Raw genomic sequence first — 13,181 nt, 5'->3', positions numbered from 1 at the left:
TTGGCACCTTCCAAACTAGTAGGTAGGGATGGTGTGAGAATGACGTAATCTAACGGTTTATGGCTCAGGTACTGTTATTTGTTTGGTTCCTACATACAAAGAGCAGACTCAGAGGCAGGCGTGGCTCGCAGTGGAGCTGGTGGTCTCTCTCTAACCTGGATGACAGCCGCATTGTGCATTCCAAATGGCACCCTATTCCCTATGTAGAGCAGTGCTTTTGACCAGAGCTCTATAAAAGGGGAATAGGGTGCCATTTGGGACACATGAAATAGCCATTGCACTCAGAAAAACACATAAAAAAAAGGTGCAAGGTAATTCATATCTCTATACTGGGACAGGGCAAATGTCCTCACAAAATCTGAGCATCTTATGGCTGGGTCTAGTCATACAAAATTCAAAACAATAAAGTTTGGTTTCTTTATTCAACTCTTGGATTTAAATGGATACACATTACCCAACACATTTCAGCACATTATAAAACATGTACGTACACGTTGACAATTATTAAACCAGGCATTGTGCCAGCATAGCTCCATCAATGCACAACACACCGCTATGAGGTAAAACACAGTTGTGTATCTGAACCGAACATAGAGCTATAGGTTATTAGCTTCAGCTCAAAACATCAACCTTGATCTGAGCTCCGGAGCGATGCACTTTCATCTCCCCTCCATCGCATCATGGGCTCTGTGATTCACCACCACCAACATACTACGACCCAGAAACACAAATCAAGAGTCCCAAATGAAAGAAAATAACAGATCAAAGGAGATGGAGAGGGAGAGAGATTTGAGGGGCTTCTTGACTGTGAAAACGAATTGGGATTTTGATGTGGAAAGCTTCAACGGTATGCTATTAAACTGTGATGATTAGTCCGGTGTTGGAGGAGGTAGAGAGAAGTGAGGAGAGGACTCTCCATGTAAGGATCCTGTAGCCGTATCTGTGGGCTCGTCTGTGGGCTCCATGGTGTAATAACTGACATGCTGAAACTTGATCACCTCGTTGCCCCAGCTGGTCCATCCTGGCTGCAGGCTTCTGGCAAACAGCTCCAGGCACCGGGCGTCGGAACCCACGTACGGACTTAACACCTCTGTGGAGGGAAACAAAGAAATAGAAGAGGGCACCTAGGGCTGGTCTATTGGTAGTGCTGCTGCCTCCAGACAGCAGGTAACCCCTTGAGGAACAGGTTATATCCCCAGTTCAGTCACTCAGTTTCTGAACTCTATTCCTCTCATCTATCTCCCCATCTCACATTCTAATATCTGTCAATAAAGAAGAGGGAGAGGATAGGGAGTTCAAGACATTTTAGATGTCCTCAGAGGAGATTAGAAATAATAGATTATTCTGATAGAATGTACAAATCTGAGCAGGATCTGCCTATGGGGGTATTTAGCTGGTGCAGAAGGGGGAGTGGGGGCTTAATGTGTGGCTTGCCAATGAATGCTGGATTCATGCATGGCGGTGTTCTGGCTGTCCTTGAGCGGGGGAACAATGGTTTTCCAGGAAAAGCATTCCTGACCGATAGGGTTCACTTCTTCTCCGCCCCTGCGCTGGTGCTGTCTGCTCGCTCACATGCATGCTCACGCCCCAGTCACACACTCCACTCACCCTACACTAGGCAGGTTAATGAGTGCCAAAACCCCAGAGAGTCTAAGCCCCCTCCCTCAATCCCCCCCCCCTAAACCTGCCCAGCCTACACCTCTCTTACGAAACATGTCAGAAAGAAAAAAGTTAGGGGGGGGGGGAGAGAAAGGCCAAACATGAAAAGCTCACAGACTAACACAGAAGAAACACTCTGATCGGTGACTCAGCCCGCAAAGTTTGGAGAGGGAATAAAAAGGTCTAATTATCTAAAAACTCAAGGCAAGAGAGGGGGTGTGAGACTTGCGGCTTGCCTCGCGGCTCAACTTAACTCTTTGTGATGTTTCTCTTAGTGCTGCTGCCTTGAGTTTAGACCCTGCACATTCGGTGTAAATCCCAAATGGCAACCTATTACCTATTTAGTGCACTACTTTTCCACCGGGACTCATCAAATGTAGTGCACTAAATAAGCATTCGTGTGCCGTTTGGGTTGTCACACTGATCCTGGGACAGCCAAGTTAAGGGTATTGATGACAGTGCTTGTTCTACTGCCCCACCTGATCTCAACCCATTCATTTTGAAAGTGAGGTATTTCAGGGAATTAATACTTTGAGTGAGTGGAGGTTATAAAACCACAAACACTCACAAATAATAAACTGCAGTGTGTGCGGTCCTGTGTGGCTCAGATGGTAAGTGCGTGGCCCTAGCAACGCCAAGGTCAAGGGTTGAAGTCTCACAGGGAACACAAATATTGATTCTCTCACTGTACTGTAAGTCGGTTTGGATAAAAGTGTTTGGTAAAAGCAGTTGGAATATGTACTCAATTGTCATACTTGAGTAAAAGTAAATGCTATAAATCAAATTACTTATATTACGCAAACCAGACGGCACAATTATAATAATTTTTGTATTTACATACAGACGGGCACAGACATAATTTACAAACAGAGTATTTGTGTTTAGGGAGTCTGCCAGATCAGAGGCAGTAGGAATGACAAAGCGTTATATTGATAGGTGATTGCTGTCCTGCCTGAGCATTCGAAATGTAACGAGTACTTTGGGTGTCAGGGAAAATGTATGGAGTAAAAAGTACATATCTTCTTCAGGAATATAGTAGAGTAAAAGTTTTTTTTAAATATAAATGTAAAATACAGACACCTCCCCCAAAACTACTTAAGTAGTACTTTAAAGTATTGTAACATTTGCACTTTACACCACTGGCTAAAAGTGGTAGAAGTACTGTACATATATCACCTTACTCAGCACCTCCAGCTGTGAGTGAGTAAAGTTATTTTCTCTGCCTTTCTCACCACCCCAGGACAGCAGGTAGCCTAGTGGTTAAAGTGTTGAGCCAGTAACCGAAATGTCGCTAGATCGGAACCCCCAGCCGGCAAGATTAAGAATCGGTCAATGTGCCCTTGAGCAAGGCACGTACCCCTAATTGCTCCAGGGTCGAGTTGGGATATACACAAAAAAAAAAAACATTTCCAATTCACACACACTTCTACATGTGAAATAGAACAAATATAAATCACTCACCAATATCTCAGGTTCTCTGAGTTTAAACAGTAGCACACATCTTTTCACAAGTCAATTAGAATCTCACACACGCTGGCTGGGTGCCATTGAATTGGGCGGGCATGAAGAGGGCACTGCCAATTAGCCGCTTATTACAATACAATGCTGGGAGGAAAATATTCAACTTTAGCTAATTACCAAAGTTTTTTGGAGCCACAATTAAAAGCAAACAGATTATTCACACTCCGAGGAGCATAAACACTTTTTTTCTGCCGTGTCGGCCATCTGGCGAGGATGTGTTTGGATCTCTGAGGTAGAGAGTGAGCGTTGGTGTCCCTCTGTATCCCTACTGCAGCCACACACACACACACACACGTCTGATGTCACTAACAGGATTACTGGGGGAGAGGGGGGGGATAGAGAGCTATCGGATCACAGAGTCGCTCTCCGCTCCGCCCTCTGTTTAGGACATCCATGCTGTGATGTCATACTGAGGTCAGGGGTAAAGAGTTGGCCACTGCCTCCAGACCTGGCACATCCAAAACACTTGGGACTACATACACCACTTGTGCTCCAATCCCCTAACAGGGATATTGCCCTGTGGTAACAGTGACTGAGGAAGAGGACTTTGTGTTTTAGAGGGGGGGGCGGTTTAGAGACTTAGCACTGTGGATATTCACCATTTCAAGCTGTTGCATAAGAATCCACCAGAGGGGGTGTGAGAAAAGGACAGCAGCCCAAATCCTTTTCCCGCCCCTGGGTACTCCAGAGTGAATATTCAGCATTAATGCCCACGTCCGGATGTTCCTTTTTGCCAACGGGTCGATAGAACCTTTCAGGATCAGAAAAGGTCCGCTCTATACCTCTTTATCACAGGTTATGTTAATGTGCCGTGGCACCTCTCTGCGGGACTAGCTCCTCTGACATTTCATCCCAGCAGCACTGCGTTCTACCACGCCCACCACAGCCTCCCTGCTACCCAGAGGGGTTGGAGGGGGATTCACTGGAAGGCCAGAGACAGGGATGAGAAGGGGATGACGTCACCAAAAAGTGATATATCAAAACACACAATTCGGAATGACAGCGGCTCAAATGATGATGGGTTACTTGGCGAGTGTGAAATAGCGTGCTCTGAGTTTGACTGTGGACTTATCAATCATGGCTGGGGGAAAAAACGATATCACACTGTTTTGCTGCAACTCTTGCCCAAGGCAAAGATACGGTGTGTTCTATTACTTATTATTTGTAACAATGAAAAGACAACGCTGTGAAACAAAGCGTAATTAGAAACTCATAATATATTCTCAACCCAATAGTTACAAAGCACAATGCAGTCATAACGAATTTAAATCTCACAATATCCTGCCACTTTCCCAATCATCTTGTATATTCAGCTGACAGGGCACTGACAAACCTCTTCCTCTTGCTCCCCAAGTAAATAAAACACACATAAATCGCTTTCCCTGAAGAAGCAGAGAGTTGATGTCAAGCCCCACTCTACATAATCATTGTCTTCAAGGTCTCATCATTGCTTTCTAAACAACATTGTACGGATCAGAGAAAAGGTTTGACTTGTTAAAAAACAAATGCCAATCAGGCCGTACAGCAGCACATTGTGACAAACTGGGGTCACAATTAGCCATTCGGACAGGTTAGAGCACAGACCTTGCAGCTGATGTCCTTCAAAACACAGCAATCGCGGACACTTACGTCACAGTATTGCCCTCTAGTGGTGAAACTATTCAGTTCAATCATTTCTCCAATTATGAATTTCATTACTGGAACTGTATTCATTCATTCCTACGCACTTGGCTACCACATTACGTTCTTATGACGCTGACATAATTATGACGCTGTTGGTGGAACCAGGACGTGCTGGGAATACTGACCTGAGAGTGAAGGTTTATGGGAGTGTAGGGCCGATGGGACACTGACGATCACACGTTGCTCCTCCATAGGGATCTCTGTCTTCCTCAGAGAGCTGTAAAGGAGATGGAGAAAGCGCGTCATGTTTTGGAGGAGAAAATACACAGGAGACTTTAAAAAAGGTCCAATACAGCCATTTTTTTTTTATCTCAACGTTAAATCATTTCTGGGTAACAATTAAATACCTCACAGTGATTGCTTTTAATTAAAATGGTTAAAAAGAAACAAAAATAGCTTCTTAGCAAGAGAGCAATATCTCAAGCAAGAATTTTGCTAAGACTGAATGAATGGTTTTAGTAGAGGGGAAAACTGAAAACTGTTATTGGCAGAGAGGTTCGTAACTCTTTCTTATTGGTCTATTAACTAATTTACCACCTGGTGATGTCACCTGACAGCACTAAACTCAATTCCACCAAAACAGGCAGAAATTTCAGTGGGTCTTTTCAAACAGCTCTTACACAAAAAGGGCATTAACATAATTTTCACAATTTCACCCTATTATTCCAATCTCGGTGTGGAAATACTGCATATTTAAAATCACGTTTTTGACTGCACCGGTCCTTTAAAGAAATTAATGTAAAAAAAAAAAAGTAGCCTCCCGAGTCGCGGCCGGCTGCGACAGAGCCTGGACTCGAACCCAGCAGCTAGCGCTCCGATTCAGTGCCTTAGACCACTGTGCCACTAGAGATTCTGGGTTTGAGTCCAGGCTCTGTCGCAGCCGGCCGCGACCGGGAGACCCATGGGGCGGCACACAATTGGCCAGCGTCGTCCGGTTTAGGTGAGAGTTTGGCCGGCAGTGATGTTTTTGTCCCATCGCGCACTAGCGACTCCTGTGGCAGGCAGTGCACGCTGACAAGGTCGCCAGGTGTACGGTGTTTCCTCCGACACATTGGTGTGGCTGGCTTCCGCGTTAAGCGGGCATTGTATCAAGAAGCAGTGCGGCTTGGTTGGGTTTCGGAGGATGCATGGCTCTCGACCTTGTTGCAGCGATTCAGCGATGAGACAAGACTAACTACCAATTGGATAACATGAAATTGGGGAGAAAAAGGGCCAAAAAAAATACAATGGAATAACATTTTTATTTTGTCACACCTGTGTGAGTGGTGTCCGCACCCACGATATCGACCAAGTACCAACACCTCGTAAGGCTTCTTATGCGGAGAGTCCAGTGGAAACACATATTCCCCTGACCTGGTGACCTGAGGGCGAAAACATAGACAATACATCCGAGAAAAATGCTTACGCTCATAAAGATCATATAGCTCATTTCAGAAGCAAATTCAACATTAGAGGTCCTAGATGAAACATGACCACTTTTACTATCACCATTTAGTAGTGTCATTTAAACTAAATAGATATATAACAACTATAATAACTTCGATAAATTCTAGGTTCCTTTGTGTTCTACCTTGACCCAGAACCACTCTGCCAGCACCTCCACGCCCCAGTGTGGGTACAGCTCGTCCCTGACGAAGCGCAGGTGGCTGGGTCTGTTGGTCACCCAGGTGACCACCACACAGCCTGTGGAGGCCAACAGTGGGACAGGGAGCCGTTTGAGCTGGGAGGAGGGCAGAAAGCTATACCTAGAGGTCAGCAGGAGAAATGCACAATATGGTCAAAACAGAATTAGAGGTTTGCAGAGTCATACATTGCAGTGGATGTCGCATGGAATAAAATCACACTGAATTAGAACGCTGACCTGCCACTCCTTTTTACAGACTTGTTTTCCCATGGAGGATCCAGGACAATGAGGTCGAAAAACTTTCCATCTGCAAAATAATAAATTTTCTAAGACAGGGTTTCCCCAAACTAGGTCCTGGGTGCACATTTAGTTTTTTTGCCCTAGCACTACACATGATTCAAATGACCAACTCAACATCAAGCTTTGATTATTTGAATCAGCTGTGTAATGCTCGAGGAAACAACAAAACCTTCACCCGGGGGGGGTCCCAGGACCGAGTTTGGGAAACCTTATTCTAAGACATTAGGCCTACACAGGCAGAGAGGATCCTTATTTAGTTCACTAAAGCCTTGCCTTCTCTCCACTCGATTCCTCAAAACATTTTTAGAGAGTTTAAGAGATTTATAAAGACAATGTATTTCTGCACTGACAAAACATAAAATCAGCAAACGCAAGCTCTTTATCATGATCAGGTTTTGTACACTCACAACCAACCAGGGGCTGCATTCTGGCAAAATCAGAGAGCAGGAAGGCACATCGTGGTGGGATAATGTATTTCTCTCCCATCAGCATCACCTCCATGGCAAAGTCCATACAATTTTCTGTGATCCGTGTGAACAGGTCAAGGTGTGTTGTACTACAGCCATCCTCAGACTCAATAAACTGAACTGGGTCCTCTCCATGTTCACTCACTAGAGGGAGCTCTTTAGCCATGTCACACAAGGCTGCCAGGTTGCATTCCTGGGAAGGCAGGGGACCCTCCCGAGCATCGTTGACCTCACTCAGGTACTCACAGGAGAACCCAGCATCCACTAAGGATTTGGTCCCCTCCAAAATGGCAGACCTGATCTGGTCATAACACAATGATAAGCAGTGGTCAACAATAAAAAGTCTGAGTAATGGTAATGGGTAAACTAAGTAATAGTGAACATAAGATTACCTTGTGGTGGAAGGCGAGTGAATCAATTTCTCCTTGGTTCAGATCATTGCGTTTTCGTTTTCTTTTCTGTGGGATTTGAATATATCAAAAAGATCCGTGGTTAAAACAAAGGCGTTTCCCAGTGATAGTATCTGGCAAGTTAGCCCTACGCTCCAGACATGTCTAGTCAAGCCTAGGTCCAAAAGACTTAACAGCTTCTACCCCCAAGCCATAAGACTCCTGAACAGCTAATCAAATGGCTATCTGGACTATTTGCATTTGTATGGAGGAGGAGGTGTGATGGTGCTTTGTTGGTAACATTTATTTAGAATTCAAGGCACACTTAACCAGCATGGCTACCACAGCATTCTGCAGCGATACGCCATCCCTTCTGGTTTGTGCTTAACAGGACAATGACAGGACATTGACAATGACCCAACACAACTCCTGGTTGTTAAGGGCTATTTGACCAAGTAGGAGAGTGATGGAATGTTGCGTCAGATGACCTGGCCTCCACAATCACCCAACCTCAATCCAATTGAGTTGGACTGCAGAGTAAAGGAAAAGCAGCCAACAAGTAATCAGCATGTAGGAACTGTTTCAAGACTGTTGGAAAAGCATTCCAGGTGAAGCTGGTTGAGAGAATGCCAAGAGTGTGCAAAGCTGTCATCAAGGCAAAGGGTGGTTACTTTGAAGAATCTAAAATATATTTTGATTTGTTTAACAGTTTTTTGGTTACTACATGATTCCATGTTTTTTCATAGTTTTGATGTCTTCACTATTATTCTACAATTAGTAAAAAATAAAGAAAAACCCTTGAATGAGTAGGTGTGTCCAAACTTTTGACCGGTACCGTACATATGACCTCAATTACCTCGGCTAACCTGTGCCCCCGCACATTGACTCTGTACCGGTATGTACACTGCTCAAAAAAATAAAGGGAACACTTAAACAACACAATGTAACTCCAAGTCAATCACACTTCTGTGAAATCAAACTGTCCACTTAGGAAGCAACACTGATTGACAATACATTTCACATGCTGTTGTGCAAATGGAATAGACAACAGGTGGAAATTATAGGCATTTAGCAAGACACCCCCAATAAAGGAGTGGTTCTGCAGGTGGGGACAACAGACCACTTCTCAGTTCCTATGCTTCCTGGCTGATGTTTTGGTCACTTTTGAATGCTGGCGGTGCTTTCACTAGAGTGTGGTAGCATGAGACGGAGTCTACAACCCACACAAGTGGCTCAGGTAGTGCAGCTCATCCAGGATGGCACATCAATGCGAGATGTGGCAAGAAGGTTTGCTGTGTCTGTCAGCGTAGTGTCCAGAGCATGGAGGCGCTACCAGGAGACAGGCCAGTACATCAGGAGACATGGAGGAGGCCGTAGGAGGGCAACAACCCAGCAGCAGGACCGCTACCTTCGCCTTTGTGCAGGGAGGAGCAGGAGGAGCACCGCCAGAGCCCTGCAAAATGACCTCCAGCAGGCCACAAATGTGCATGTGTCTGCTCAAACGGTCAGAAACAGACTCCATGAGGGTGGTATGAGGGCCCGACGTCCACAGGTGGGGGTTGTGCTTTACAGCCCAATACTGTGCAGGACGTTTGGCATTTGCCAGAGAACACCAAGATTGGCAAATTCGCCACTGGCGCCCTGTGCTCTTCACAGATGAAAGCAGGTTCACACTGAGCACATGTGACAGACATGACAATCTGGAGACGCCGTGGAGAACATTCTGCTGACTGCAACATCCTCCAGCATGACCGGTTTGGCGGTGGGTCAGTCATGCTGTGGGGTGGAATTTCTTTGGGGGGCCCGCACAACCCTCCATGTGCTCGCCAGAGGTAGCCTGACTGCCATTAGGTACCGAGATGAGATCCTCAGACCCCTTGTGAGACCATATGCTGGTGTGGTTGGCCCTGGGTTCCTCCTAATGGAAGACAATGCTAGACCTCATGTGGCTGGAGTGTGTCAGCAGTTCCTGCAAGAGGAAGGCATTGATGCTATGGACTGGCCCGCCCGTTCCACAGACCTGAATCCAATTGAGCACATCTGGGACATCATGTCTCGCTCCATCCACCAACGTTGCACCACAGACTGTCCAGGAGTTGGCGGATGCTTTAGTCAAAGTCTGGGAGGAGATCCCTCAGGAGACCATCCGCCACCTCATCAGGAGCATGCCCAGGCGTTGTAGGGAGGTCATACAGGCACGCGGAGGACACACACACTACTGAGCTTCATTTTGACTTGTTTTAAGGACATTACATCAAAGTTGGATCAGCCTGTAGTGTGGTTTTCCACTTTAATTTTGAGTGTGACTCCAAATCCAGACCTCCATGGGGTTGATCAATTTGATTTCCATTGATAATTTGTGTGATTTTGTTGTCAGCACCTTCAACTATGTAATGAAAAAAGTATTTAATAAGAATATTTCATTTATTCAAATCTAGGATGTTTTATTTTAGTGTTTCCTTTATTTTTTTGAGCAGTGTATATAGCATCATTACTATTATTTTATTGTTGCTCTTGAAATGTGTTATTTTTCTAACGTTCTTTTTTTTGTATTTTTTTTTTTACTTCAGTTTTTTTTAGTAAATACTTAACACTATTTTTCTTAAAACTGCATTGTCGATTAAGGTCTTATAAGTAAGCATTTCACTGTAAGGTCTACACCTTTGCAGCTGTATTCATCGACCTGGCCAAGGCTTTCGACTCTGTCAGTCACCACATTCTTATCAGCAGACTCAACAGCCTAGCAATGACTGCCTCGCCTGGTTCACCAACTACTTCTCAGACAGAGTTCAGTGTGTCAAATCAGAGGGCCTATTGTCCAGACCTCTGGCAGTCTATGGGGGTGCCACAGGGTTCAATTCTCGGGCCGACTCTTTTCTCGGTATACATCAATGATGTCGCTCTTGCTGTTGGTCATTCTCTCATCTACCTCTACGCAGACGATACCATTCTGTATACTTCTGTCCATTCTTTGGACAATGTGTTAACTAACCTCCAGACAAGCTTCAAAGCCATAAACTCTCCTTCCGTGGCTTCCAACTGCTCTTAAATACAAGTAAAACTAAATGCATGCTCTTCAACCGATCGCTGCCTGAACATGCCCGCCCAGCATCACTACTCTGGAAGGTTCTGACTTAGAATATGTGGACAACTAGAAATACCTAGGTGTCTGGTTAGACTGTAACTGTAAACGCTCCTTCCAGACTCACATTAAGAATCTCCAATCCAAAATTAAATCTAGAATCGGCTTCCTATTTCGCAACAAAGCATCCTTCACTCATGCTGCCAAACATACCATCGTAAAACGGACTATCCTGTCGATCCTTGACTTCGGCGATGTCATTTACAAAATAGCCTCCAACACTCTACTCAGCAAACTGGATGCAGTCTATTAAAGTGCCATCCGTTTTGTCACCAAAGCCCCATATACTACCAACCACTGCGACCTGTATGCTCTCGTTGGCTGGCCCTCGCTTCATATTTGTCGTTCTCTGCTGCCAATAACTGGAATGAATAGCAAAAATCACTGAAGCTGGAGACCCATATCTCCCTCACTAACTTTAAGTTCCTGCTGTCAGAGGAGCTCACAGATCACTGCACATAGCCCATCTAACTACCTCATCCACCATACTGTTATTTTTTTGCTCATTTGCACCCCAGTATCTCTACTTGCACATTCATCTTCTACACATCTATCACTCCAGAGTTGAATTGCTAAATTGTAATTATTTCACCACTATGGCCTATTTATTGTCAGCTAGTGAAAAATGCACACACACATACACCACACACACAGAACATAACTTAGAAATGCCTCATGAGCTTAGTTCAACTGTCACACCCCATTAGAACCCAAAAATATAAGCTTGTTTTTCTCCAATGTTTGTAAACATTGTAAACATAAACAAACACTGTATAGCCTCATAACATCAGGTTAAAACAATACTGTTGATATCATGGATGGTCAGTCCTTGCATCCATAGCACTGTCTATTAATCTGAGAGTAGTTACATTTCTCCAGGCCCATCCCTCAGCTTTTTACCAAAACAAAGGCGGGGTCATCTTTTGGTTATTGTTTCATCTGTGGATTTACTCTAAACAGCTGCACATTATCAAGATACCAAAGTTTCACCAACAAAAAGTTAACAACAGGCCTATATACCAGCATTTGGAATTCATTTAAAAAATGTAGATAGCACTTTTCAGTAGTGCTCAAAGCCTGCCATTCCATGAGCACAGCATTTATTTTTCAACGCGAATCAGTGAGCCCAATCAGCCTAATCATGACAACAAAAATCATAAACAACAGAGTAGAGCTGGCTAATACATCCTTAGTTTTGGGGTTATGCTCAGGTAAAACAATTTGGTTAATATAAAGATATTAGACTGTAGTAGCAAGCAATGCGTTATAGAAGAAGCCTACATAACCAACCCATAAAGTAAAACGTAACATCCATATATGGCCAGCTATGTAAACTTTAACATTGATTTATCCTGCAATAGATGTGGTTAAATTGGGAACATGTATACGTGTCTTGTTCTAATGCCTCTAAAGGGGAATGTAACCTAAAAGTAACTGGATGTTATCAGATTACGTTAATGAGTTCGGGTAATCTAAAAGTTACGTTACTGATTACTATTTGGACAGGTAACTAGTAACGGATTATATTTATTAAGTAACCTACCTGACCTGGCGTACATATAAAGAAACAGACCCCCCCCCCGCCCAATTTACCTTTGATGGGTTACAATCCACTGTCGTTTTATTCTCACTCCTCTGTAGAGCTGCGTCCGAGACGGTACTGTTGTTTGTGGTCACAGTACAAACTGATTTAACACTAACGTGAGACTTTAAAATCTGAAAACACTCATGTTTAAAACAACATTTAAAATGCGACTTCCCACTGGCTGCTTTCCTCTCCGAAGTAACGTTACATAGTTGGACACCCTTGTCGACAAGCGAACAAGCATCCAACAGCCACCCGTTGGCATTTCTAAACACAATCGACATAGCCAATCTGGTTGGCAAACTACTCTCTCCTAACTCTCTTTGATATTTTACATGCCGTGAGTGTCCATAAGCGTACCTTGTGGAGTTGACTAGTTTGCTAACGTTACTTACACATTTCGTTTCCTACTTTCTCTACTTGGACATTATTGCCGTGCGCCGCCATGATGCTTGTCTATCGTCACGTGCATTCGCCAAACCTGTGGCATATTCAATACGTCGATTCTGTTGTAAACCTTTCTTAAACGGAACGAAAACGGAAGGGACAACCCAGGGGCGGACACCCCGGGTGCAGATTTCGTTTACTTCCGTTTGGTTCCTCGTAACAGACCAAACGTTTTGTAACGCAATTCACCCAATGAATACACCCCAGCGCGTTTCCACATCCACAAAGTCGAAATTGGCTATATCCTAAAGAAATAATGAAAACAAAAATAGATTTTTGGTGTAAATTGAATTTTATAGTTATGCATAATGTTAGCAGTTTGGTTAGGGTTAATGTGAAAATAAATTGTCGAAATAGGCGGGGT

At 44.2% G+C, this 13,181-nt stretch overlaps 1 protein-coding gene across 1 annotated transcript; it reads right to left on the bottom strand.

The window, feature by feature from the left end:
• Positions 1 to 403: 403 nt before the first annotated feature.
• Positions 404 to 12,863, bottom strand: mettl4 (methyltransferase 4, N6-adenosine). The gene is made up of 8 exons (XM_029661457.2): positions 12,379 to 12,863; positions 7,647 to 7,712; positions 7,195 to 7,555; positions 6,725 to 6,794; positions 6,434 to 6,608; positions 6,118 to 6,224; positions 4,989 to 5,080; positions 404 to 1,090 (listed from the first exon to the last, which is right to left on the bottom strand). The coding sequence occupies exons 1-8, from the start codon at positions 12,652 to 12,654 to the stop codon at positions 870 to 872; spliced, it is 1,368 nt and encodes a 455-aa protein (XP_029517317.1). The 5' UTR covers positions 12,655 to 12,863; the 3' UTR covers positions 404 to 869.
• Positions 12,864 to 13,181: the final 318 nt, after the last annotated feature.

The sequence above is a fragment of the Oncorhynchus nerka genome, linkage group LG6 (assembly GCF_034236695.1).
Source record: "Oncorhynchus nerka isolate Pitt River linkage group LG6, Oner_Uvic_2.0, whole genome shotgun sequence".
NCBI lineage: Eukaryota > Metazoa > Chordata > Actinopteri > Salmoniformes > Salmonidae > Oncorhynchus > Oncorhynchus nerka.
Note: the sequence above shows the minus strand (reverse complement) of the source record. Positions and strands in the feature narration are given on the sequence as shown.